Here is a 25094-nt window from a genome sequence, read left to right on the forward strand (position 1 = left end):
GTGCTTCCCAAACCCTGCCCATGCTTCAAAACCTAACTTCATCTACACCTTTCATTGGCGAGGTCTCGGTTATCTTAGTCTATTTCTCCTTGCATCTACTACTTAAGAGTTAATTATTCTCTACTCTTTTTTCTTAAGTGCTTTGTCCCTGTTAGATTAGTAGCTCTGCAAAGGCAGAACTTTATACTTCTTTTATCTTCCCAGCTCTCCTCAGTGTAGTATGGAGCATAATATAGACACTCCATCGATAGATATTGTTGATTCATTGATCGATGCTTATATTCTTCTCCTTCTTGTGTATTTACTTTGCTCTGCTGGCTTTAGATAGCTGAACATTTCAAGTGATATATTTTGAATGATATCCTAAATTTATATATCTTTGGCAAGTAATAGCATTTTTGCAGCTATACTGATAAGCTATATATTAGGAAAAATGTATATTTAAACTGCAGTCTTATCTAGTTTATAGCATGTCTGAATGTCGAAAGTGATACTACTTTCACCAGGGATTAATTGGATCATACTTTTTTAGTGTGTGTGTGTACATTTGTATACGTGTGTTTCTATATACCTAAAGTGAATTCTATCATTACGAAGTCACAAAATATGTAGATATGAGTATCTACATATGAAAAGCCTCCATAGCACACGGCAATAAATTGCATAATATAAACTTTAAAATGGCCCATTCTTTCATGTTTTTCAGCAACTCAGATTTTATTTTACAAAACTTGAAGAATTCTGCACCCCCAATAGAAAAAGCCCCTTTAAGAGTGGATTTTAGGAGTAGTTTGTATCATTTATTATTTTGGACTCTATGTTTTTGTTTCCTTTGGTTTTTAGGACAAATAAAAGTGAATCTGATTATTCTGGGTGTTAAATCTCACTTTAAAGTCCTCTTTCTCTTTGCCCAGCCTCTGCTCTCTTGATTTACAGAGGACTTCTTCCTTCTTCCCTGTAAGAACTGCCTTCTGAAAGTGTGGTTTCCTGATCACCAGCACCTGAGAGTTTGTTCTTTATGGGGATCTCAGGCCCCATCCAAGACCTCCTGAATCAGAATCTAATTTTTAACAAGATCCCTAGATAATTTGATTAGTAAGTACACTAAAGTTTGAGAAATCCTGAGGCTAAACCTTCTGAAATGCTTAGGAGGCAGTAGTGTCAACTGTAGGATTGTCAGGCAGACAAGCTCTTAGTTCCCGTTGTCCACCATTGGACCCCCTGGATGTCCTCTATCATTTGAATTTCCCCTTCACTCTAGAGCATTAAAGCCCGTTTCCACAGAATGGCGATTAGTTACACGGCAACGATAGAGGGCGCTGTTTTTTTTTTTTTTTTTTTCCAGCCAATTAGTCGACACCATTAAGCTCTTCTGGTTTGTAAGAGGTGAAGCCTTTTGGATGGACTGCAGGATGATGGCCCTTGCCACTTGTGGTCATTAAAGTTCCCGTGGTGCTTTTTGTGAGAGAAGGAGTTGTTAACCTCAGTGTCCTGGCTGACTTCCCATCTGTGTAATTGCATGCAGTCTACCTAAGCCTGCTCTGTAGTTTCAATTAGGTAAAGTATTGTTCACTTCTTGTACTAAACTGCTGTGTTGTGTGGCTACAGACTGCTAATTAGCCGGTGTTTTTCAGGTGGCTGCGTTCATGATGAAGAAAATGTCTCTCTCTGGCCATCTCCCTCCCGCCTCTACGATCTCTACCTCGCACAACCCCCCAAACAACTACATATTTGTTTCCTTTTCTATTACCATTTCTTGGATAAAAGTGCTTTGGGATCAGAAATTCTTAGAGTGGGACAATGAACATTTTCTTAGTTTCTTTATGTGGCCACCTGCTTCCAGGCCTACCTAGCCTATTATAGGGCTTTAGAGGGGAAACTCGTGGAGAGAATAGCAAAAATGTGGCAAGGGCTGGATAAAATAGGCCTTCCTCTGCGAAGATGAAGGATAAAATTCTGGGATTGCCAGGGAAGCATGAATTATTTTAAGAGCTTGGCATTCTAGGAATTAGTTCTTTTCATTGCAATGTGAATTGAGAGTGAGGTCAGAGAGAACAGAGCATGTATCTTATTTCTCCTTTTCTACTAGTTAAAAAAATATAGTGGGACATGTAAACCACCCCCCCCCCCCCAATCCCTCACTATCTCTGTGGAGAATGTCTGACCCTAAACAGAAAATGTGGCACTGGGAGAGTGAATGGAATCCCTTTCTGATGACCCAAGGGTCAGTACCAGGGAAGCGCTAATGGTTTGGAGTGGTAGTTGGCAATGAAAGACAAATGGGAAAAGATGGGTAAGCAAGGAGCCAAGAGGACAGAGGTGTGCTCTATTCAGAGAAGAGATACATTTGAGGGTAGAATTTTTCTGAGATGTAAAATGGCTACTAAAAAAGTGTTCAGAAAGAAAAAAAAATCAGATTTCATAAATTATCACTTTGCATGTCTTTTCACCATGTGAGTAAATTTATTGTTTTAATGTTTAAGCACAGAGACTCGAATGGATTACATAAAAATCCCTTTAGAGCAAGGGTAATTTCTTTTATCTTTTCATATTCTAAACACTATGAACAATGAATGAATGAATGAATAAAATTGATAAAGGGAAGACTATTATTAAGTGGTGATGTTGACTTTCAGTTCATGGAGAGCAGGAAAAAAGTATTTTTCGTGCCTAGGTAGCAGCACCTATGTCTCGCCTACTTCTTGCTATGGACTTGTCCCAAAGTGTTCTACTTGTTTCTTTGAAAATGGGAAAGAAAAGAAGAGCAGGGATTTCCTCAGTTGGATGAATGGACTAACCAAATGTTTATAACAGACAGGCTGGGTTGCAAATCCCCCTGAGAAGAGAAAGTGTTAGAGACAGAAAGTTACGACTTTCTGTTCCAGTGAGTGGGAGTGAAGGGAACATCCCCAGGGAAGTAGATAATATAATTGAATACAGTCCTCAGATCCTAGGGGTGATTGTTACCTGGTAAAATTGTCTTCATTTCCAGCTCAATGTCTATCACAACAGGTTCTTGATATGTATTTGTATCATGAATAAATTGGTCAATGGGTGGTATACATGACAGTACGTTGAAGGTGAAGAGAGTTCTCAGAGTGAGGAATGAGGGGAGAAATTTGAGGATGATGATGATATTGGGAGGAAAGGCAGAAAAAAGAAAGGGGACAACGTAAGAGAAAATAGCCCGATTGAGGCAGAGATAAAATACTTAAGAATTCTAATCTTCGATTTGAGCTCTACTTTTATATAAATGGTTTCAAGGGAGATTTCTCCAATGTCCTGATCCAAACAGCCCCTAAACTCATTTCCTTACCTCCCTGAGGCTCTCATTCTATTTAACGTCATGGTTTTAGTTGTGTATCTCTTCAAAGTCAAGTGTGGGTTGTCTGCCACTGGCCACAGACCAATTATTATTTACGGCTGAGATTTCTTCCTGTCCACTGCTAAAGTTCAGTCTTTTCTTAGCTTACACAATATATTCTTGAGATCTGAAGTCTCATACATAATCTGTATTTTTTCTTGCATGAGGGAAAAAAAAGACCAACACGGAAATGCACAGCTACCCTGTGTTAACTATTCCTGGATGTCACCCTGCAGCTCTAATTTCTGCTTTCTCCTCTGCATGCTGGGTACTGCTGCCGGACTTGTCAGCACCTTGTCACAGCTTCCTGGTGCGTGGGCTACCATTGGACTTCGTGTTCTTCACAATTATCCATAAACCCCCCCCACAGAATCCTTCAGAAGTAAATAGACACACACACACACACACAAATGTGCATGCGTGTGTGTGTGTGTGTGTATTTGTATATATAAACAGGTAAAAGAATGAAGCTACTTTTTAAAATTAGTATCCTGAAGAGGGTTCTATTTGTAAATGCTGCTGTGTTGCCTCCTCTTTTCCAGTCCTACGATGCTCTTTTGTTCATGATGTGACAAGGATGCAGGGAGCCAATATGATTTAACTAAATAATACACAAATGTCAAGAATACTTTCATGTCTTGTGTACAGACCAGAATAAATTACTCCGATGGAATGTTTTGTTTTTCTTTTCAGGGAACAGCCACACAGTTTACAAGGAGCTAGGCTGACAAGAAGTGGAGAAGAAATATTATTAAAAGTAACCTATTACAATGTAGGACTAAATGGCTTAGGATTTCACTTGGGTTCAAAAGACAGAGAACTGGAGAGAAAGATGTCAGGCAGACAGCAGGGAGACATTAGTCTTATCCTGGAATTCTTACGTGCAGTGGGGAGGAAAAAAAGTCCAGTAAGAAATTAAAATGAGAGAACTAGTTCTCAGAATTAAAGGTGAATCAAAAGGAGTTGGCAGCTGCCTGGACATGCCAGCCAGAGAGGCCACGGTATCTGATACACGTGACAGACCGAGAGACAACTGCAAAGCTCCCCAAACAACTTGCCTGAAGGGCTTGCCAGGAAGCCAGATGCTGCTTCTGGAAGAATATCTTCCGTGGTTGGGCATCTGGGTTCAGTGCTTTCCATTTAAAGAGGAGAAAGAAGGTAGTAAAAGGCAGAACCATCACTGCCTTTTAAAAAACGTACTCTTTCTAGGTATGCATGTATGCTCTCACACACATGTGCGCACACGTACACACACACACAGCATTAATAAATGTGGACATGTTTTTAAATGTGGACTTGTTTTTAAAAAGAACCTCTAAAAATAAAACTTTCCCTGGTGCTTTTTAGGTGGAAAGCAATGTGTTAGAAGGAGGAAGGGAGGGAAGGAAAGAAATAGGACAGAGACCAAGAAAAACCCTTATATCAATATGTCAGTTTACTAATTAATTAGGTAATTTTACTTAAAGACCTGGAATTATCACTAGTGTTCAATTTTTTTAAAAAGGAGAATTTGAGTGATAAGCCTGTGCCTTCATCACAGTTGGCTTGTCTTTCTCACTTTTTGTTTTACCATTCCTTCTTCCCTGGAAACACAATTGAGTATTGGTATTGGCAAGAAAGCAGAGTGTGGTCTAGTGGACTGGAAATCAGGTGACTTGAAGTCTGGTTTATTTTTTTCCCATTCCACTTTGAAGTTCTTTGTGTCTCTGCTCCATAAAACAGGGGAACCAAATTTCTTTATACGCTTAATAATGAAGGGCGAGCTTTTGTAATCAAGGTGATGTGTTTTCTTCACCTAATACTAATACTGTGGAAGTCAATACTGGATCTGGAAAAAATGATGGACAGAGAGGTGCGTCGATAGGATTGGAGACAGGAGTGATAGAGAGTCTTTAACTTAGTAGTGGGAGTCATGACAGAAGATATAAAATTAAGTTTTTATATTCCAAGATCTGTTATAAGTCCCAGATAATCAAGGAATCAGAACTTGTAACCCCATCCCAGATGGTGGTGAGTGATCCAACAGCTCCAGCACTGATGGGCAGTCACAGATCCCCTGATCAAGGTTTCCTTGGCAAGATCAGTCTCTTTCAACATTCACTCATCATTGTACTTAGGGACTCTTAACAGTCAATCTTAATATGAATAATGAATATTGCTTCTTTTACAATCAGCGCTGTTCTCCTAATCATGATGAAAACATAAATATCAGGTGAGGAGAGAGAGATTTGAGAGGAGCAATTACTAACCAATATCCTCAAAATGGCATATGCCCTAGTCCTAGTCTGAAATAGATCAAGTTTCCAAGATTCCAGTTGATGTTAACTGGAACCATTGCTGGCTATTACATTATCATATTTTTGTTCAATGAAGTCATGTGATTCCCTTTGTTTAACAAAAATTACTAAGTATCTATAATGTGTGGGACTCTGTGCTAGGCTCTGGGGATATAGCAGGAATCAAAGTGACACATATTCCTGCCCTCCTGGAGCCTATGGTCTAAAGGCAGAAAGGATCAGGTCAGTTCTTTGAAATTTCCATCTTCGTCAATATTTTCAGGACCTAACTACATAACACTTTTTTCTTCAAGATTATTATATTTATTCCTGTGATCTTTTTTAAGAGTCAAAAGATGATGGTTAGAATAATAGCTAGTCATCACTAGAAATTCTGCCCAATGTCCTGTAATCATGAGAATGTTCTAGGTCTCCTTTGCAGAAGTAATAGTTTCAAATATGAAATCTAATAACCCTGCTCTTGCCAAGTTTTCTTTCTATAACTACGCAGCCATTCTCAGATTCCTTTCCCAGCCTTTTCCTCTGATGACCCCTTCAGTGTTAGACATCCCCAGGAATCTGTCCTCAGTTCCATCTGTCTTCGCATCATCTCTTGAGGTTATTCATGACCCTACCCCATTGCCATCTTCAAACTGATGACTCTCAAATTCATATCTATAACCTTGTCACCTTTTCTGCATTCACAATATATATTTCTTATCTTCTAATCAACCTCACTAATGAAATATAAGCAATGATCTAATCATATCATGTCCAAAAATTTTCAACTTCTTTCACGCTTTCAATTGTGTCTCTTTTCTCTATGTGAGTTAGAGATGCCATCACTTGGCTAGTTCAAAACGTGGGTGCCATCTTGGGATCTTCTTTCTTCTTAACTTCTCTTATGCACTTTGTGAGCATATCCTGTTGAATCAATCTGCTTCGTGTCTCTTTTATCTATTCATCCCTTATCCTCCCTGCAACTTCATTTGTTTTGGGATCTCTAGCTTGGACTATCATACCAGCTTCTTAACTGGTTTCACTGCCTCTAGTATTGCCCTCCTATAGGCTATCCTTCACACTTATAAAAATTGTGATCTTTAGAAATACAAATCATATCACCTTGTCTTTGCTTCAAACCTTTCAGTGATTTACCTAATGTCTACAGAATGAATTTTAAATTCCTTAGCAAAGCATATAATATTCTTCATGATTTAGCTCTAGTTTACCACATTCTTAGCTTATGTTCTATCGCATAATTCTCCATCACTCCAGAGAGCTGCTCACCATTTCTTTACCACACCGTAGTTCTCTTCCTCCATGCCTCTTTGTACACAGTATCATCTCTGCTTACAGCCGGCCTGTTGTTTGCCAAATGAACATCATTAAAGATAGCCTGGTTCATCTCTTCTGGGTGGCATTTTTTTGGTTTCTCTAGACTAAATTTCAGCCCCTACTTGGTGCTCTCATAGTGTCTTGTGATATGACACCATATTTATTATAACTGTTTACTAATTTACCCCAGGAAACTGTAGGATACGTGAGAGGAGGGGTCTTCTTTTTGTCTCTAGTACTGAGTTGAGGGTTCAGCATAGTAAAGGGTCAGATAGTAAATATTTTTGGCCTTGTGCAACTTGTTACAATTATATAACTTGTCACTGTAACATGAAAGCAGCCGCTGGCAATAAATAAACATGTAGGGGTGTGTGTGTGTGTGTGTGTGTGTGTGTGTGTGTTCCAGCAAAAATTTATTGACAAAAACAGGCAGTAGGCTGAATGTGGTCTGTGGTCCTTAGTTTCCAACCTCTGATGTAGTTCAGTGGCTGGAACCCAGTGGTCACTTATTTAAGACTTCCTGAAGGAATGGGTGAGTAAGAATTTACAGTTAATAAACACTTTCACAAGTGTAAATTTATTCAACCTATTTCACACATGGGCAAAAAGGAGAGTTAGAAACATTAAAGGTTTTCTTAATGTTGTACAGTTTCTAAGGGCTGAGTTTAGGACTTGAGCCTATGTCTTCTGATTCCAAATCCTTGGTTCTTTTCATTTGGTAAAAGGCCAAGATTTGTAGTAGAGAAAGGTGGGGCAACCTAAAAACTTACTTCTTATGAGAAAAATACTCCTATAGGTTGGGACACCACTAATAATAGAGAAGATGGTGATAGATGGGCAGTCACCATTTTAAATTTTCTTTTGTTTCCTATTATTCAATGGTTAATGTTACCATTCAACTTTCAAATCAAAAGATGTAAAATAATAATTTTGCTCCTGTCTTAGAAACCTTATCTCTGAAAGCCTTCCTCTAGAACAAGGATCCACCACTGGAAGGATCATTGAACCTTAGTCCCTAGCTCACAAACCTTATAAATCCTGTGCCAAGATGTCTCCTAAGTAGATGTCATTTTAATGATTACTACAGGGAGTTGGGAACTATTGCTTCATCCTCACGATCAGAGTAATTAATTTTCTTAACTACCAGGCCAAATTCTGCCACGGGAGTCCGGTTGAGAAATTTCAGGCCCATAGGAAGTACATTAGCTCTTCAAAGTGATTAGGGTGCCATTTCAAATATACAAGCAAAGGAGCTATTAAGCTTCTGGCTTATTTCAGGCAACTTGCAGCCGCTGTCTCTCAGGAAAAAAAAAAGAGAGAGAGAGAGAGAAAAAAGAAAATAACAATTTGCACAGGTTCCTCATTTTCCAGTAAAAATACTCATGGCCTGCAAGTCATTGAATATCAGGTATTGTGGTTGAGTGAGAGACCAAAGTGTACAGAAAAAAGGCGGAGTGCCAAGAAGACAGGACAGAAAAACACGCCCTGTTCCAAAGCACACCAGAGCTGAGAATTCAGAGGCCTGATGGAAGGCAGAGCGCTTCACCAGCCATTGCTCTTAAACAACCAGAGAGAAAGGAGAGGATTCTCAGGTTTCCAAGTCTATTCTTTAGCCATGCCTTGCCCCTCCCATCCCCCATGCTCCCCTCTCCCCCCTCCAATATATATCAGAAATGCCCATTGTGCTATTTTAAATAGGGCGGGAGAATTATTTCCTCACTATTGTTTCCTCATACAACTCTTATACTTCTAGGTCATCATCATCTGAGTTGCCTTTGACATGCTTTTGTAGAATATTGTATCTAACATCCATGAAGACCACAGAGAAGCTTTAAATATCAGTTTACTCTCACAAAATAGCCACAGCTCAACAGTTTCGCCTTTCAATGAGGCATTCAACTGGCATGCTTCCATGAGATTTGTCTATTCAGCCATATCATTTTTTCACCTTGGAATTCTACGAACAGCTGGAAGATTTTCTTACAGTCAATGCAAAAAGGAGGATTTTTAGCTCTCCTTTCAAACTACTTAACAAAGTGTAAGTCTCCTAGAAGAATGTTTATTAGCATCTAAAATCTGCAGCAAATATATTCTTTCAAAGCTATTTTTGAAAGTCAACGAATGACTTTATTTTGTAAGCCATCTCCAAAACCCACCCATTTCTAAGGCATGTTGACTTTTTTTGAACAATGTAAACCTACATGGGAACTGAATGTTCTTTTATGTTTCCCCACCTCAAAAATATGAAATCGTATTGATTTTCAAAGTGCATGCCGTATAGTAAATCTGGCTAACAAGCTCAATTTAGCTCTGTATTTTTGTATTTATTTTCTAAATTTCTGTAATAATCTTGTATTATTTTTATCCGGAAATAAAAATATAGGGAAAAGACTTTCAGCAATAACTAGGACACCTTACTAATAGTAATGGCAACAGGAATTCCAGAACTTCAAAAGGTTGGTGCTGGTTTTAGATGGATAGGTACTTGCTAAGATCTAGGAGGGTTTACCTTGGGGATTTAAGGCATAGGATAAGGACCTAACGGCTTCAAAATATCTCACATACCAGGCTTCCACAAAGCCAGAGCACTGTGCTGCCTGGCAGGAAACTCTCACTGTGAGAAACACTCTGATAAGTTAGACAACAGCAAGAGAACTGTCCTTAGGAAACTGCTGTAATGGGGGAGACCCTGGATGAAAAGCACAGGAAGACCCGTGCCTACCTCCAACTTCCTCATGCCTGCCCAAAAGTAAGGTAGAGTAACTTATCTTCTCAGCGAGCTCGCATTTCAAAGGTGAAAATAGTTAGATCTGAGAACATGGGACAAGATTTGGATCAGGTGGATGGAAAGTCAGTGACAGAACAGAATTGTGCTGGAGACTGCATACAGGGATTGGACACAGCATGGGGGTGTCACGCGGTTTGTCACAAATGTGAAAATAGCCTCATTGGGACTGACTAGGGAAACTGGCTGAGTCAGGCCACCACAGAAACTATGGTTTTGGAAAAAGATTCTGTGGTGAGATAAAGAATTTTCCGGAAGCCGGGAAATTTGACAACCCAACCTCTGCAATTCTTCTTATATTTATTTCATTAAAAGTTATTTTATATTTCTCTCACTATAAAAATAGTACATGTCAATGTATAATGTTTATTTAAGACTTAATATGGACTACTAAAAAGATTATTTATTTACTCGTCACTACAGAAATAGGTTGTATTATGATCTCTACTTTACAAAGAAGAAAATGAAAGCTCAGAGTTTAGTGGCTTGTTCAAAGTTATACCTCCAGTAAGTTGGCAGAGCCAAGACTCACATTCAGGTCTGCCTAACTCCAAAACCTATTCTCTTCACTTGTCCTTTTGAGCTCAGTGTCTCCTTCTACACTATCAGTAGAAGAGAAAAAGAAACACATGAGGGGAAAATCACTTGTAATTCAACCACTTTAAGAAAAAAACGTTAACATCTCAGCAAAAATCTTTACATTCTTTTCCAGGTGCACTACTTTTCCACATATTTATAGTTATACTCTCTTTGAGTATATAAAGTACTGTATCCCTGAATTTATTTAACTCAACATAGCCATTTAAAAATTTTTAAAAATTAGCTATGAATTCACTAAGCTGCTATGATGCACCATGTTTTATATAGCCTTCCCCATTCACTGAACACTTAGGTTTGTCTTCAAGTTCCCACCAGTGGAAACAGTACTGTCATAAACAATTTTATCTGCATAAACTGTCTGTCCCTCATTACTTAGGATAGAGTCTCAGCAATTAAGATTACCACTCAAAAGTTAAGGATGTTTGAAAGGTTTTTGTTCTTGAGATATATTACACATATGACTTTCCCAACACGTTGGCTGGTGCATCCCAATCAGCAGCATGTAGAGGGCTTGGCTCAATGCACACCTGACAAAATTGAATTAATCTTATTTCATTAGTTTTCTATAACCTCATCTTCCTCTTTCCCTTCTCTGTATTTGCAAAGCGGAGAAAAGGATTTATCCTTCTAAACAGTGTATCTTTTTGCTTTTTTATTTTTTTTGTTATTACTGTCAGAGGTACCATTTCCATAGTTACCCAGCATTGAAACCTCAGACTTATCTCCATGGCTGACTGGATATAGAATATAAAGAAATAAGAAAAATAAACACTGTGTGGTATTTTTCTTTGAAAAGTCTTAAGATTTGGATCATTTCTTTCCATTTGATGTTCATCACTCCAATTCAATCATAACTCCTTTGTGGCCCCTGGGTCCCTTTCTCCTTCTATCTTGTTCACCCTACACTTTGTTGTCTGACTACTCTTTCATAAACACTAAACACATCATGAAATTGTCTGATAGGTAGTTCAGTGGTTCTCTATTTCATATACAAATCCTCTGCCTGGCTCTCAACCTCCAACTACACCCATCAGCAAGTAAACCTTATCTTTCCAAGTCCTCCTTCCCATTAACTTCATCTTTGCTTTGCCTCCCTGACTTTCCACAGACGCAAGCTAAAGGAAAATGTGTTTGACACTTATATTTTAAAGAGATAGACCTTGCTATTTATATGATGATTCAGAAGGTACTGAGGACCTCCCAGTGATTATCACTGTAATGTCAACTTGTGAAAGTGGCTATTAATAAAGTTTTCTAGTTGATGGCATTTTGAAATGATAACTTATTCTAAATTCCTGGTCTCAAGCTATCATAGCAGAAGGATAGAATTTGACCTTGAGTTAGATCAAGAATGAGGACTCTGGAGTCAGAGACTATTCAGCCTTTGCAGCCTTTGTGAAATCTTATGCTTAATAAAATCACAACTCTTTTAATATTCTGGCCTCGTGGCCAGAACGTGCATTTACCTTCTAGTCCAACTGTGCTGTATTAAACCTTCTCTGTTGGTAGTTGCTCTGCTTTCAAGAGAATGTTTAACTCAGAGCTCTACAGAAATAGAGTTCTATTCTGTTGGCTGTAGAGTACGTAGGTCAAGTGGAATTTCTGGCACATCATTACATTCCCTGACCCTTACTAAACAAACTTCAAAATATATATATTTGCAACAATTTGGAATAAACACTACATACAAGTGTTAATGGTAGATTTTCTGAAGAACTACCAAATGCATCAAGACTAAGGAAAACATTCTAATGATTCTTTCAAACATGAATATATTTAAATTCTCGTTAAACAATCTTCTTATTTAGTCTTCTCAAGCTTTGATGACGTGCCACGATTGGCTGTTTATCAAAAACTTAGCGAGAAATGCTTAACAAGATATAATCATGTGCACACTCTTGTACATAATTAAACCCAGTTTATAAATCAGTGTGGGGTGGAATATGGTCACACCACTCAAGAAAGGTTGGTGGCTAGCAAATAACACTTTTCACTTCATCTATAATAAAATATCTTAAAATGTGAATACTGTGAAGGTGATATAATAATTCAATCTTAAATCTTAATTAAATACAGCTATTTACATCTCTACTGAAGTGAATGAAAGTTCTAAAAAAATTCAGAAATAAATTTAGATATAAAAAACACAATCAGGCATCACTTGTTAACACTGAAAAGAATCTTCCACCTTCATCCTTTATCCTTCATTCTTCAAAGGTATTTAATTGGATAGATTCTCATCTGTGTGTTTTACTTTTATTAAAGGAAGATTTAGCTGACTATCAGTTTCTTCATGTTATAGCTGTTCTTTCGGTTGGAAAAAAGGGAATAATTGAGACTGAGTAATCACTATTTCTCAAGATCTCCAAGACTAAGTATTGCATGGAATTACAGAGTATAATTTTCCATTTATTTTATGACTTTGTCCAGTTAAAGTTACTGAGATAACCACTCCAGTATTTACTTATAACTTGAAACCCCTTTCATGGTGTGATCGGATCCTAAGGGAAAAGAATTAAACACTCGAGGAATGCTTACCTCGTGCCAGGCATTTTATATGCATTATCTCATTTAATTCTCATAACCACAAGATATGGTTGATACTATTAATCCAATTTTATGTGACTCAGATCATAAAGAGAATAAAGTATAGAACAAAGATATGACTCCAGATTTCTCTTTCTATTTCGTTAAAGCCAAGATCCTATCACTAAATTACACTGGTTTCCCACTGTAGCCAGTATGTGGAGGTGACAAAAATGGACATTCTAATAATAAGGGATGTTTTGAATTTTGACACATGTTTCCTTCTGGGAGTAAAATGATAAAAAAAAAAATTCATATGATGAATTATATTAAAACATGCTACCTAATCCAGTGATTGGCTAAGAAAATTATGGACCATCCATGCCATAGAATACTATGTCATCATTAGAAAGAATCAGATAAGTCCATTAAATGAAATTGAAGGCCATTGATGAGTTGCAAAGTATTTCAGAATAATATGTACTGTATGACATACTTTAACACAGTAAACGACTATGCACACACATGTGCATATATGCTTAGAAAAAAGGTCTAAAAAGATATATAAAAAAAATGTTAGTTCTGCTCAGCAGGCTAAGAGTGACCAGTAGGCAAATTTTACTTTTTAATAAAATATTCATCACTGTTGCTTAAATTTTTTTTGTGTGTGCGATTGCATATATTACATTTACAATTAAAATTTATGTAATGAACTAGTTGAATAATCTGTAGGAATGTCTTGACCCAAAGGAATGGGTGATTAAGGCAATTAAAGAGATTTAATCTCACAAAAGCTAAGCTGACCAATATATTTGAAACTCTATCAGGTTTCAACATTACTATATGCATATGGTGAAAGCTAAAACCTCATCACTCTGCCTTATCTGAAGAAGGTGTTAACAGGGGGCAAATGAATAATAGTCATTTCAAACTTAACATGACCTAAATGGAACTCCCAGTCTGCTCTTCCTTTTCAACCTGCTTCTTTTCCACTCTACCCATCCATGTGGCACTATCATTTCTCCATTTACTCAAGCCCAAATCCTAAGAAGCATACTTGATTTTTCCATTCTTTTCCTCACTGCATCCCAACCAGCAACACAGCCAACCTGACCCACCTCCAGAATATATCTTTAAGGGCTCCATTCAAGGCACCAGTATCTCTTGCTTGGACTACTAGGATTGTCTTCTAACTGGTCTCACTGCTTTCACTCTTTACAATCCATTCTCCACATGGCAGCCAGAGAAATCTTTCATACTCCCTAAATTTAGCACTTTTTGTGGTTCTTTATTGTATCTACAATGGAACACAAAACTCTCAGTGTGGCCCATGAGAACCTATGTGATCTGACACCCATCTAACATATGCGACCCCCTACACCTACCACCATCCTCTTATTAGATCATTAGGCTCTAGCCATCCTGGCCTGCTTCCTGCTTTTCAGATACATCAAACTCTTTGTGTTCTCTGGGTTTTTACTCTTTTTGCTGCTGTTGCTGCTGCTGTTGTTGTTGTTGTTGTTGTTGTTTTCCTGCTTGGAATACCCTTGGCTGTTTACATGGATGGCACCTTATTATCTGAATCAACATTTTCTAGATGAGGAAATCAAATTCCAGAGAGTTCAAGTAACTTATTTGTGGTCACAGCATTTGGTATACGAAAGGGCTAGGTTTTGAATCATATCTGAATCATCTCATGCTCTTCCCATTACACTACATAACAAAGTAAAGATGGCCCATCCCGGGGCTCTGGTTACAATTCCGACAATCAATCAGCAAATATCTACTTTTTGAAAAGGCCAGAAAAATAAATTCATTTAGAAGTTCCTTTTGTAGCTTCTCCTTACTACCTCTAGTATATTCTCTAGCTTCTGTAGGATTTAGGTCAATGAAAGGGAAAAATCTCAAATAAATGCATTTAGAAACTCTTGTCTTAGTGATCTGAAATTAAATATTGCTCATTTAGGAAATGAGTATGTAATGACACAACCAGAAACCTTTACAACTTACTTAGTTAGATGCCCAAAGAGTACCTTCATGGTGTCACGATTTGGTGGAGGGAGTTTTTGTACAAGAGACTTCATAGTTTCAATTCTTGTGTTGTTATCTTGCTTTTCTGGAAAAAATAAAAATAAAAACAAAGGTTAGAAAAGAATGAGTTTTCAAAGGTACACGAGGGAATTTTCTTAGGAGAATTTTAGATTGAGAGCAGCTTAAAATTCTACTCAGCAGCCAAAAGGAATAGGTATACTCAATATCGCTATCATGGAGTTTCTTCATTTTGACTCTTAAGCTAGATCACGGTAATATGAAACAGCAACAGTGTGCCTTTGACATGAGCTTCCTGTTAAGATCAGATATTGAATCAGTTTTCACAAGTGTTTTACTATTTTATAAGGTGTGGTAGGATGAATAATGGATTCGGAAAGATGTCCAAGTCCTAATTGCTATGACGATGTTACCTTCCACAGCAAAAGAAATTTGGCACACGAGATTAAATTAAGGATTCTGGGATGGGGAGATGCTGGATTATCTGGGTGGGCCCAGTGTAACCACAAAGGTGGTTAAGAGGGACTCAACAGAGTCAGAGTCAGAGAGAGAAGGTGATGTGACAAAGGAAGTAGAAAGAGAAACGGCTATGTGATCAAGGGCCGTGGGGCCAAAGAATGAAGACAGCCTCTAAAAACTGGAAAAGTAGAGGAAATGGAACCTTCGGAAGAAACTCAGGCCTGCCAACACCTTGATTTTTTCTAAGTGAAACTGATTTCCATCTTCTGACCTCCAGGAATGTAAGATAATAGATGTTTGTTTAAAGCCACTGAGTTTGTAGCAATTTGTTACAGCAGCAATGGGAAATGCACACGACAAGGACACACATTATGATTCAATTACCAATATTCTATTGTTCACTTGATTTTGTGGAAGAGTAAAGAATATTTTTACTACTTCTATGCTATCATTTCTCCCTAACACATTTTGCTTTTGCTATAAATTAGGAAAGTACAAAAATAAAAATTGAAAATATAAAACCTAGTCACATACATTTTAAAAATAAGAAGTTCTTCAAAACTACATGCCATATAGGTTGCTTTCTTTCATTTTATTTCTTTATTTTTTTTTTCCTTTATGGGCATGGATGGTATAATAAAAATTGAGTTACTTGGACTAGAGAATTCATCTTACCACAGTTTTAACCATGGCCTAGAATCATAATTATTTGTTGAACTTAAACACTGTATGTATATTGATTTATGTAATTTTCCTTTTTTATATTTTATCTTAAAAGAGGTCCTGATGATACTAAAGAGGTCACTGCTGCAAAAGATGATTTATTTATAAGAGAATAATACATAAGGCACCCACCCACCCAACATCTATTCTCTTCTTTTTTAATCAAGACAATCCAATTGTTGAGGGAATGGCATCATACACAGCTAAAGCAGTTCATGTCCAAGCTTCCCTGGCAGCTGGAGCGGCCACGTGACCATGATTGGCCAATGAGATGTAACTCAAAGTGTTATGTGAGACTTCCTGAGAGGTCAGGTACAGAGTGGCAATTTAGCTCTTTAGTCTTTTTATCTTTCTGCTCCTCAGAATGTAGAGAGAACAGTTGTACCATAAGATGACCTTGAGAACTGAGTCCAAGCAGAATGGAACACACAGCTAGAAGAATCGCTCTTGAATCTATAGAGCAGTCAGATCAGTCCTGTACTGTCTGTCTGAGTTTCTCTAACAGCAGAAAATAAGCTCTTTTGTATAGGTGATTCTCTGATACTAAAGCCAAATGCAGTTCCAAATACAACGTGCTTCCTAAACCCCAATTCATAATCACTTGTTATTAGGTATATAAACTTAATACAGTGGAATAAGAAATAGTTATTTTAGAAACTGTCAGTTTTTTAATTCACTGTCGAAAAAAATATTTTATAAGAAATTACAGAAAAAAATCCTGCAGAAGATGGTATGTGGCTAAAGTGGGATGGGGGCAGTCTTCCTAGCAGAACTATGCTTGGAAGTTTCTCTTCTTCCTCCTAAAACCACAAAGGCCTATAAATAATACCTCCCACAGTCAGAGCTTTCAAAATTGCAGTTATTCTTAGAAGAGTTCCAGTATAATATGGATTGGACAACAGCAAATGAATGAGACAAAGGGGAGGTAGAAAGTAAAAAAGAAGAGCCAGGTACAACATCAGAGCAGAAAGTAGATCTAATCTTTCTGCCAAAAGGGTAAAAAGCTCCCTCGTAACTTAATAATGGTAAGACAACTTGATGCTTCATAAGACCAGGTGGAGCCCAGGGGATACCAGAAACACAGAAAAGAAGTAAAATAAGTCAGTAAAGATGAGAGTGAAAGTGGTACAGTAATGCCCAGGACAGAGTTCTTAGAAACACCTGGATACCTTATATTTAACCATCTGAAGATAATGCCACACACCAATGATTATATACAAAAATATAGCCAATGTTAGTAATAGAATTCACTTGAGGATTTGGTGAACCACTTGGTTCAAGCGATACACGTGATATTAGAGGGAGAGAAGGGAAGAGGAGAGGAGAGGATACCTTTCTAATTTTATCAAAATCTCTGGTCATGTCGACATCAGAGTCTCCAAAAATACTATGATGAGTTGACATTGAGGACTATAGAAGTAACACCAATAAATTAAGCTGGACAAATGATTCGTAGGGAGTGGGCCAAATGGTTAAATCTAGCAAACCTTAGTTTTAGGGAACGTATGAGGTGGGTTTCAGAAAAGTTGGGGGTTGTTTAACTGGAAATATTTGAATTTGCAAGGTCACTAACATGGTGCTTGGGCAGGAATTAAAACTTTAGTAAACCTCTTTAACTACCAGGTAAAAGAATTATAAACCTCCTTAGACAGAGTCAGTTTTCCTTTTTCTGTGTTCCATGGTACTTAGGACATTATATTTATTCATGTTTTGAATGCCTGATGATTCTCCTGCAAAGCTAGGCAGCTCCTATGCTGGCATATAATGGGGTTAAACAGATGAGGAAAGAATAAGTGAATAAATAAAACACATGAACATGAATTGGAATAGACAGACATTGGTTTGAATTCTGTAACAATTTTTTACTAGCTGAGTGGTCATGGATAAGTTTCTTACTTTTGAATATCTAAAAGGCCAGTTTTATGGATTAAACAAGTTAGTATGAAATATACCTGGCACAATGACTAGTAAAAAATAAGTACTCCATAAAAGTTCACCCCTTTTCCTCTCCAACATTTATGAGGCCCTTGCTAGGTTTGGTTCACCTTTCATTTTCAGTGATAATCATACTATCTGGTTACAATGAGCATTCAAAACATAGGTGCTAATGCTTGAACTGAGTTGGTGCCAATTGTTGACAATGCACTTGCTATGGTAGTCTGTCATGTCACAACACTAAATACTTTGTAATAGCCTGAGAGACTGATGATCTGATTGGTGAGCAGTAAATAGTTACAGTATCCTTATAAAAGTATATGTTGGTTCTCATATGTGCTCATAAAAACATTCTACAAGAAGAATCTTTTGTTAAAAGTATTTTTTCTTTTTCTCTACTTTCATCCATACTTGAGGAATTGGACACCTGAATAGTGGTACATACATGTTTGTGGTTAAGTTATACATACATGGAGGGGGAAGTGGACAATGGCTTAAAGAGGGCCGAGATATCAAGAAGGAGCAATTTATTTTTCTTACAATATCATCAGAATAAAATATTTGAAAAGGTTATAGGAAAGTAGTGGTTTCCCATTCAAATCAATACCACACCCACTCTTCCATAGCTTGTAAAATCAGGAAATAACACAAACACTTCTAAGTGGAGGAACATCTAAAAATACAATTGGAAACATTAAAATTGAAATGACACCTTTTCAGATCTGGTTTATTGATGTGTCATATTAGGAATTGGAATCCGCATACATAATACAGGAGTGGTTAATGAGCTAAGATTCATACACAGCTTACTAAAGATGTGTCAACTGTCTTCAATTGATTCAGTGAGCATCTGAAAGACAGCATTTTCTATTAATATTTCTCCTTCAGCATATGGTTTCTCATTATTGTGAAGTACTGAGAGTTTTGAGAAGACTTTGAGATATCTCTGACTCTTTTACATTATGACTAAAGGGGGAAAAAAAGGAACTTTTTCTACATCGAGAATTAGACAACCTCTTAGGTAAATTGTATAATAAGAGACTCATGTAAAAATCTTTCCAGTAACAAAAAATTTTATAATTTTCTCCTTTCACTCACATTTACTCCTACTTTCATTCCCTAATAAAATTTTGTATCTACTCTATGTTCTTTAATACCTCCACTTCGGTACCCCACCCATATCCTAATAGGCTCTCCAAAGTCTAAGCTAGGACCCACAACTGCATACAAAAACTTTCTGTTGGATTTCCTTTTGGCCATCAGTATTAAAAGAAAAAGTTATGCAGAATATACATAATGCATATATATGTATTAAAATAGTAAACTTTTCTTACTGATTTCCACTCCTCATCCTCTTGGCCCTATTTTCTCAGACTACCCTAAACTCTGCTGTAAGTGAGCTTCTTCGAAAGCAACTCTAGGCTACTTAGAGAAGTAACATTTCCTACACGATGTGAAATAGCCTTTAATGTTTTGATAAGGATGTGGCTTTATAGTTTTTCCCTGATTCATGGTTTTGAGGACACATTTTTTAAAATTATGGCTTATGATAGTTACATTTGCATTTATCTGCATGAAATGTTGCTACTAAAACAAGGACATTTACAACTGTGAATGCCTTTTTGCTAAGAGATAAGATAAAATTACACAATGATGCAAAGAATTCTGTGCAGTACGAAACCCCGACCTGATGACCCCTGGACACTTTTCTGGCCTTATCATCCATGAGTTTATTATTCTTAACTTATGTATAACCACATGTTGCATCATATTTCAAAATTAATTCTGCTTTCTTATGTAGATCCACCCAGAGGAAGAAAAGACCAAGTTCTCCCAGTAACCAATGTATCAGGAGCATTCTGCATTCTATTTGTCTGTAATTCTTAATGGACGACTGTACCCCTTTGTCTTAAGGAAGTCAGCAGTATCACAGCTGTTCTGCTTCTGAAAGTTATTCTGGAATGTATAATGCATCCTGTGTGAAAAAAAAATGGTAGTCACTTATATGTCAGGACTATATTTGGAAGAAAGCAGTTTAGTTCCTATCCGGTTTATACTTTTTATATCATGACCATTTCAGAATCTAGTTAGAGATTGTCCTGGCTTATAGGAGGAATGAAGATCTTCAGAGACCATTCTATATGTTTAGTGTACCCTGAAACTGCTTACAAATCTTTGAAGATATGCCTTTTAATTATGAAACTTGAGTTGGGTGTTGAGGAGTCATCCAAGGCATGACAACACTTGCTTGATAAATTCCTTTAAAAAATCACATTTACTTTAAGGAGAGATAGTCCCAGGGCAAATTCAAGACTCACACTTGGATACAGATAGACACATATTTCAAACTCATGTTATAAATAAGAGAAGTGGTGTGTTGCAGAGGTCTAAAAGAACTAGGTTAGAATTCTGGCTCTGCTGTATGATTAGGGACAAGTTGCTTGAATTCTTGATGCTTCCAGTTTCTTACTTGAAAGTAGCAAAAAACTCATATACATATTTCACAGGATGGTTAGCAGAGTTGTTTCATAAATGCACATATAGCAAGTGCTTATTAAATGTAAGTCCCCCTTGCCATTAAAATTTTTTCGAATCATCATCCTATCAGTCCTGACACATGATTACTCATGGTTCAAAGTTGTTTCCAAAATCTTATGAAGCCATAAATTTTACTCTTTAGCTCTTTCCTAAAAACAGAAACAGCCCACAGTATGTGACAGTTTCATAGATATGTAGACTGTTGTCCATTATCAGAATGTTTGGTTATAATTCATAAATAGATATAGTGCGTCATAAATGAGTGTTGTTGTGTCATAAACAATGGCCTTCGAGCTTACCTGTGGCTGGCAATTTTCACTTTTTCAAGTTTATGTCCGCCTCCAAACAGAAAAGCCATTTTTTATGTTTAATTAAAAGGAAGGCAAATTCTCAGTGCCTGTGATAACTGGTACATTTGACTTTAGGTGTTGAGAATCTGTCAAAACAGTTCAGCTTGAGAACACAAGTATGTAACTTACAGCTGAAGCTGAATCTACTTGACTCAGGTAAGACCTCTTTCTTTCTCTGGCATGGATCACCTGAGAATTAAACCTAATCACCTTACTGGCACACCAGACTTCTCCAGTATTTACAGTTTCTCCTTCCAGGAGATGTTAATATTTTGTCTAATTTTTGAATAAAGAAACTCTTTCAGGAAGAATATTTAAAATGGAAATAACTCTCTATAACTAACAAATGTCAGTAACAAAAATACTTTGGCCAATTGATTGCCATAAGTCCATGGATTCCTTAACCTGTAGGAAAGCTTTAGCCCGCCGGCCCCTTTGGCATCGTTTCCAGAGGCCATTTTTGGTCTGTGTCCTGGAGAAGTCAGGCCATCCACAGCATGCTGTTAGGAGTGAACCTAATCTTATGTGCAACTTCTATTTCTTTCTGCCTTTATTTCTACTCTCTGGCAATAAAAAATTCGTAAATTATTAAAAAGAAAATAAATTTATCTATTTCTTAAAACATTTTAAAACTATTAAATATATATATATATGTATACATATAGTTGAAGAAAACAAATATATTAAGGCCTTTGTGCAACCTGTGGCAGATAACAAAGTTGGTCCCTATCTTCTGTCATTTTATAATCCAGAGGAGAAGATAAAATATAAAATATGACATAGAGATGGTTAAATTTAAACTCTATCATAATATAAGTATCAATGAAGTTTATATCTTTCTTCTGATTGAAGGAATACTCTAAGATGATCCTTAAATTCAAAAGCTTCTGAAGTGTCAGCTCATTATACCAAAAATAAATATAAAATTATTGAGAAATGCAATAAATACCAAATGAATGAATGTAAAATTTTATTTAATCAATTTCTGAAGGATTTAAAATTATTATTAGCCTCTTTATATATCCCCAAATGCATTCAGGAAAGTAATAACCACCTGTTCTTTTTCATATAACTATTAACTATATCTGTTATTCTAGAGACTTCTGATTCACTGACCTCACGATGAGGGCAGATATTCAAGTTTTAGGTTCTCAGTCACTTTTAATAAATGGTATTGCTTTTTAGTTCAATCAGTTTGAGGAATATAACATTTCTTAAAAGTCACCAACTTGACACTGCCTCTTAAACCTGGCTTCCTCAGTTTTGCAGCAATGCCCCTTTGTCTGAATTGAAGAATAAGGCAATGGCTGACATGCACACACACACACACACACACACACACACACACACACACACACACACACACACAGCAGTCTTCACAGGAAAACCATGATCATATTGTCCTCCATAGAGTTTCTTGTTTTCAGAGTAGTTTTGGGGGGTCATAGTGGCTCAATAGATTTCTGTAACTTATAAATGATAACTAATTCATCCTCAGGCCATAGTCTGTGCTGAGAAAATAAAACTCATTAGTTTATTTCTTTGAATTTTCACTAAATTATACTTTCACTAAACTATATTTATTCGTATATATCTAGTTTTACAAACTTTTCTTTTAAAGTGAGGCTTACCATTGTGAGTCATTTGACATCTTTCTAATTATAAACTTGTAATTATTTTCAAATACTCAAGTAGCTATTTATGTTAAACATTATCTTTGTACATTTTCATAAGGGTGGACACCGTACAAATACTTTTCTAGATATAAAGTTTTTAATACAAATGTCTATCTCTTTCCATTGATAGACAAGTTAAATTTATAGGGGATTTGGAAAATCTCACTTGAAAATGACTTAGATCTGTCATACAGTTAAGATAAATGCTAACTAAGAAATATTTTCCCCTGTCCTTTGGTTTAAAAATATACTTTTTAAAGGGAGCACAATTAAACTTTATCCATAATCATTCATTTTCAACAAAAGGCTTCTGAAGAGGATAATGGTTAATATGAACTGTTTTTCTGGCTGGTTCGTTTGACATGCCCATACAGTGACATTGAGAGGAGGGGGAAGTTAATAGCATGAATATCAAAACCCATTAAGATATGAGAAATAAAGTAATTTTATGATTCAGCTTTTATTATTATTATTATTATTATTAATTGTGAGACTTGTAAAAGAAGAAAAACAGGCAACACGTGGCAACTTTAGTCAGCATTTCTGAACTGGGAATGATAAACACCTCTGCCTGGCTCTGGCATTTATCAGGACTGAGATATTATTACCACATAGAGTCACAGCATGGTTACTGTTATCATCAGAAAAAAGAGCCAGCTAATCTTAATGGTTTGTAAAGCCGTTACCTGCACTGGTCTGACATTTATCATGATCATTTTACCACATGGGTCCTACATAGCAAAGGTCTTTTATCTGGAAGGGACATCACTATGAATTATTATTTGCAGCTAGGTAGAAAATTGTATGTTGTAGATACCTTTTCTCATTATAAATCACATAGTCACATTTCACCATTTCCCCCAGAAAGCTGCTGAGCCCAGGTTTTTTTTTTTTTTTTGCCACAGCTTGCTTTCCTCTCCCTCTCTCTCTCTTTCTTTATAGTTTCTTGAAAATATTAGCTATTTTTTTTATTAACATCCTTACTATAACTTTTGAAGAACCAAATATATGGTAGGCAAACATACAGATACACTTTCATTATAGTTAGGAGGCATTCCTCCACATTCTGTAAAGACGGCATAGTACTTTAGAAATTGAAGTTGATGAACTGTCTACTTTTTTTAAAATGCTTATTTTCTCTTCTGTCTTGGTGGCCAGACTTTTCTCTGTTCTTGACCTTGTCAATAGGATATTTAACAGTAGATCAGACAAAATTTCTGATGTTTGATTTGAAATACTCAAAACATTTATGCTATTTCTTGCCTGAAATCCTTAGCTTGGAAATATGCTCTTGTGAGGAGTAAAACATGGTTTTATTTTGTTAGATTTTGAGTTTTTTCACATTCTGTTTTCATGAGTTACAGTGGAGTAGAAGTTTCCTTCATCAAATTTGTTTAAAAAATTACTTAGATTATATTCCTAACTATCTATGTCCTGATGACAAACATCAATATATAGCATAGAAGAAATAGGGATATTAAAAGGTATGGTGTTTTAGAAGAATGGGGCCAAGTCATTAAAGTGAAATGCATTAATTTGACAATGGAAAATTACAATGAAAAGCCCAAGTTGTTTACCATGGGGAAGCAATGAACAAATACTCTCTTTTAAAAAGATTGAGACAACTAATCTTCTGAAAGAGATATTTATATATTTTCTTCTTTCTCAAGTGTTCCATTAGGAATAAACAAACCAGAAATTCTGCACTTTTGTAATGAAGAGGGAGGAGAATTCTTTGCTACTTTTACATTTAGGAAGAAATGTGCAAGAAGAATGTGACAATTTAAGCAAATCAAGATTGTTTCAAATGGATCACAAACGGGACTTTGTGGGCTATTTTATACTAGCATGTGAAGCAAACAGTAAATTTGAAAGGCGGATTTTCTCAATGGTCTAGTTCTGATGTGTTTTCCCATTTCTTTGTGTGTTTAAAAGAGGTTTGGATGTGGTGTTTAATATTGCTTCGACTCTTTTGCAAATGAGTTCTGGAGAAATATTCTCACATGAAGGAAAGCTGATGTGCTGTAATGCTGACAGCAGCTGGGGGGATATGAATGAAGAAACTAGATTCCCAAGACTGGATTTAGCAAAAATAAACACCTATCATTCCATTAAAAAAACTTTACCATTTAAAATGTTTCTGGGCATCAATAGCAAACCACTCTTCCTTTGAAGAAGCCAATATTTTTCTCAAATAACTCCATTATATGGAGGGTGGGGATAAATACCCTACCCTGACTTGCAGTATTTTGCAGTGATGTGCATTAGTTTGCCTACTGTGTTACATTTGGTTCCATATCAATTGTTATTTACTACAAGTTTCCTTCAGAGGAAACAGTTTCTGTTTCAGAGACTTGTGAGACATGCTTGAATAAATTTGGGGGTGGGGTGGTGATGAAGGAAGTCATTTGTGAAATTAACTTGTACTTTTACTGCTCAAAAGGACTTGTACACTCTTTGGTTGGGTCGTCTAAAATT

At 36.5% G+C, this 25094-nt stretch overlaps 1 protein-coding gene across 1 annotated transcript in view; it reads right to left on the reverse strand.

The window, feature by feature from the left end:
• The window catches only part of ARHGAP15 (Rho GTPase activating protein 15), a 584899-nt gene that overhangs the window by 43101 nt on the left and 516704 nt on the right, over positions 1–25094 (reverse strand). The window contains exon 13 of the mRNA XM_016136367.2: positions 14897–15002. Coding sequence (XP_015991853.1) covers positions 14897–15002 — 106 coding nt within the window. The remainder of the gene's footprint in view (positions 1–14896; positions 15003–25094) is intronic.

This window comes from Rousettus aegyptiacus, unplaced genomic scaffold (genome assembly GCF_014176215.1).
Source record: "Rousettus aegyptiacus isolate mRouAeg1 unplaced genomic scaffold, mRouAeg1.p scaffold_m13_p_2, whole genome shotgun sequence".
Classification (NCBI taxonomy): Eukaryota; Metazoa; Chordata; class Mammalia; order Chiroptera; family Pteropodidae; genus Rousettus; species Rousettus aegyptiacus.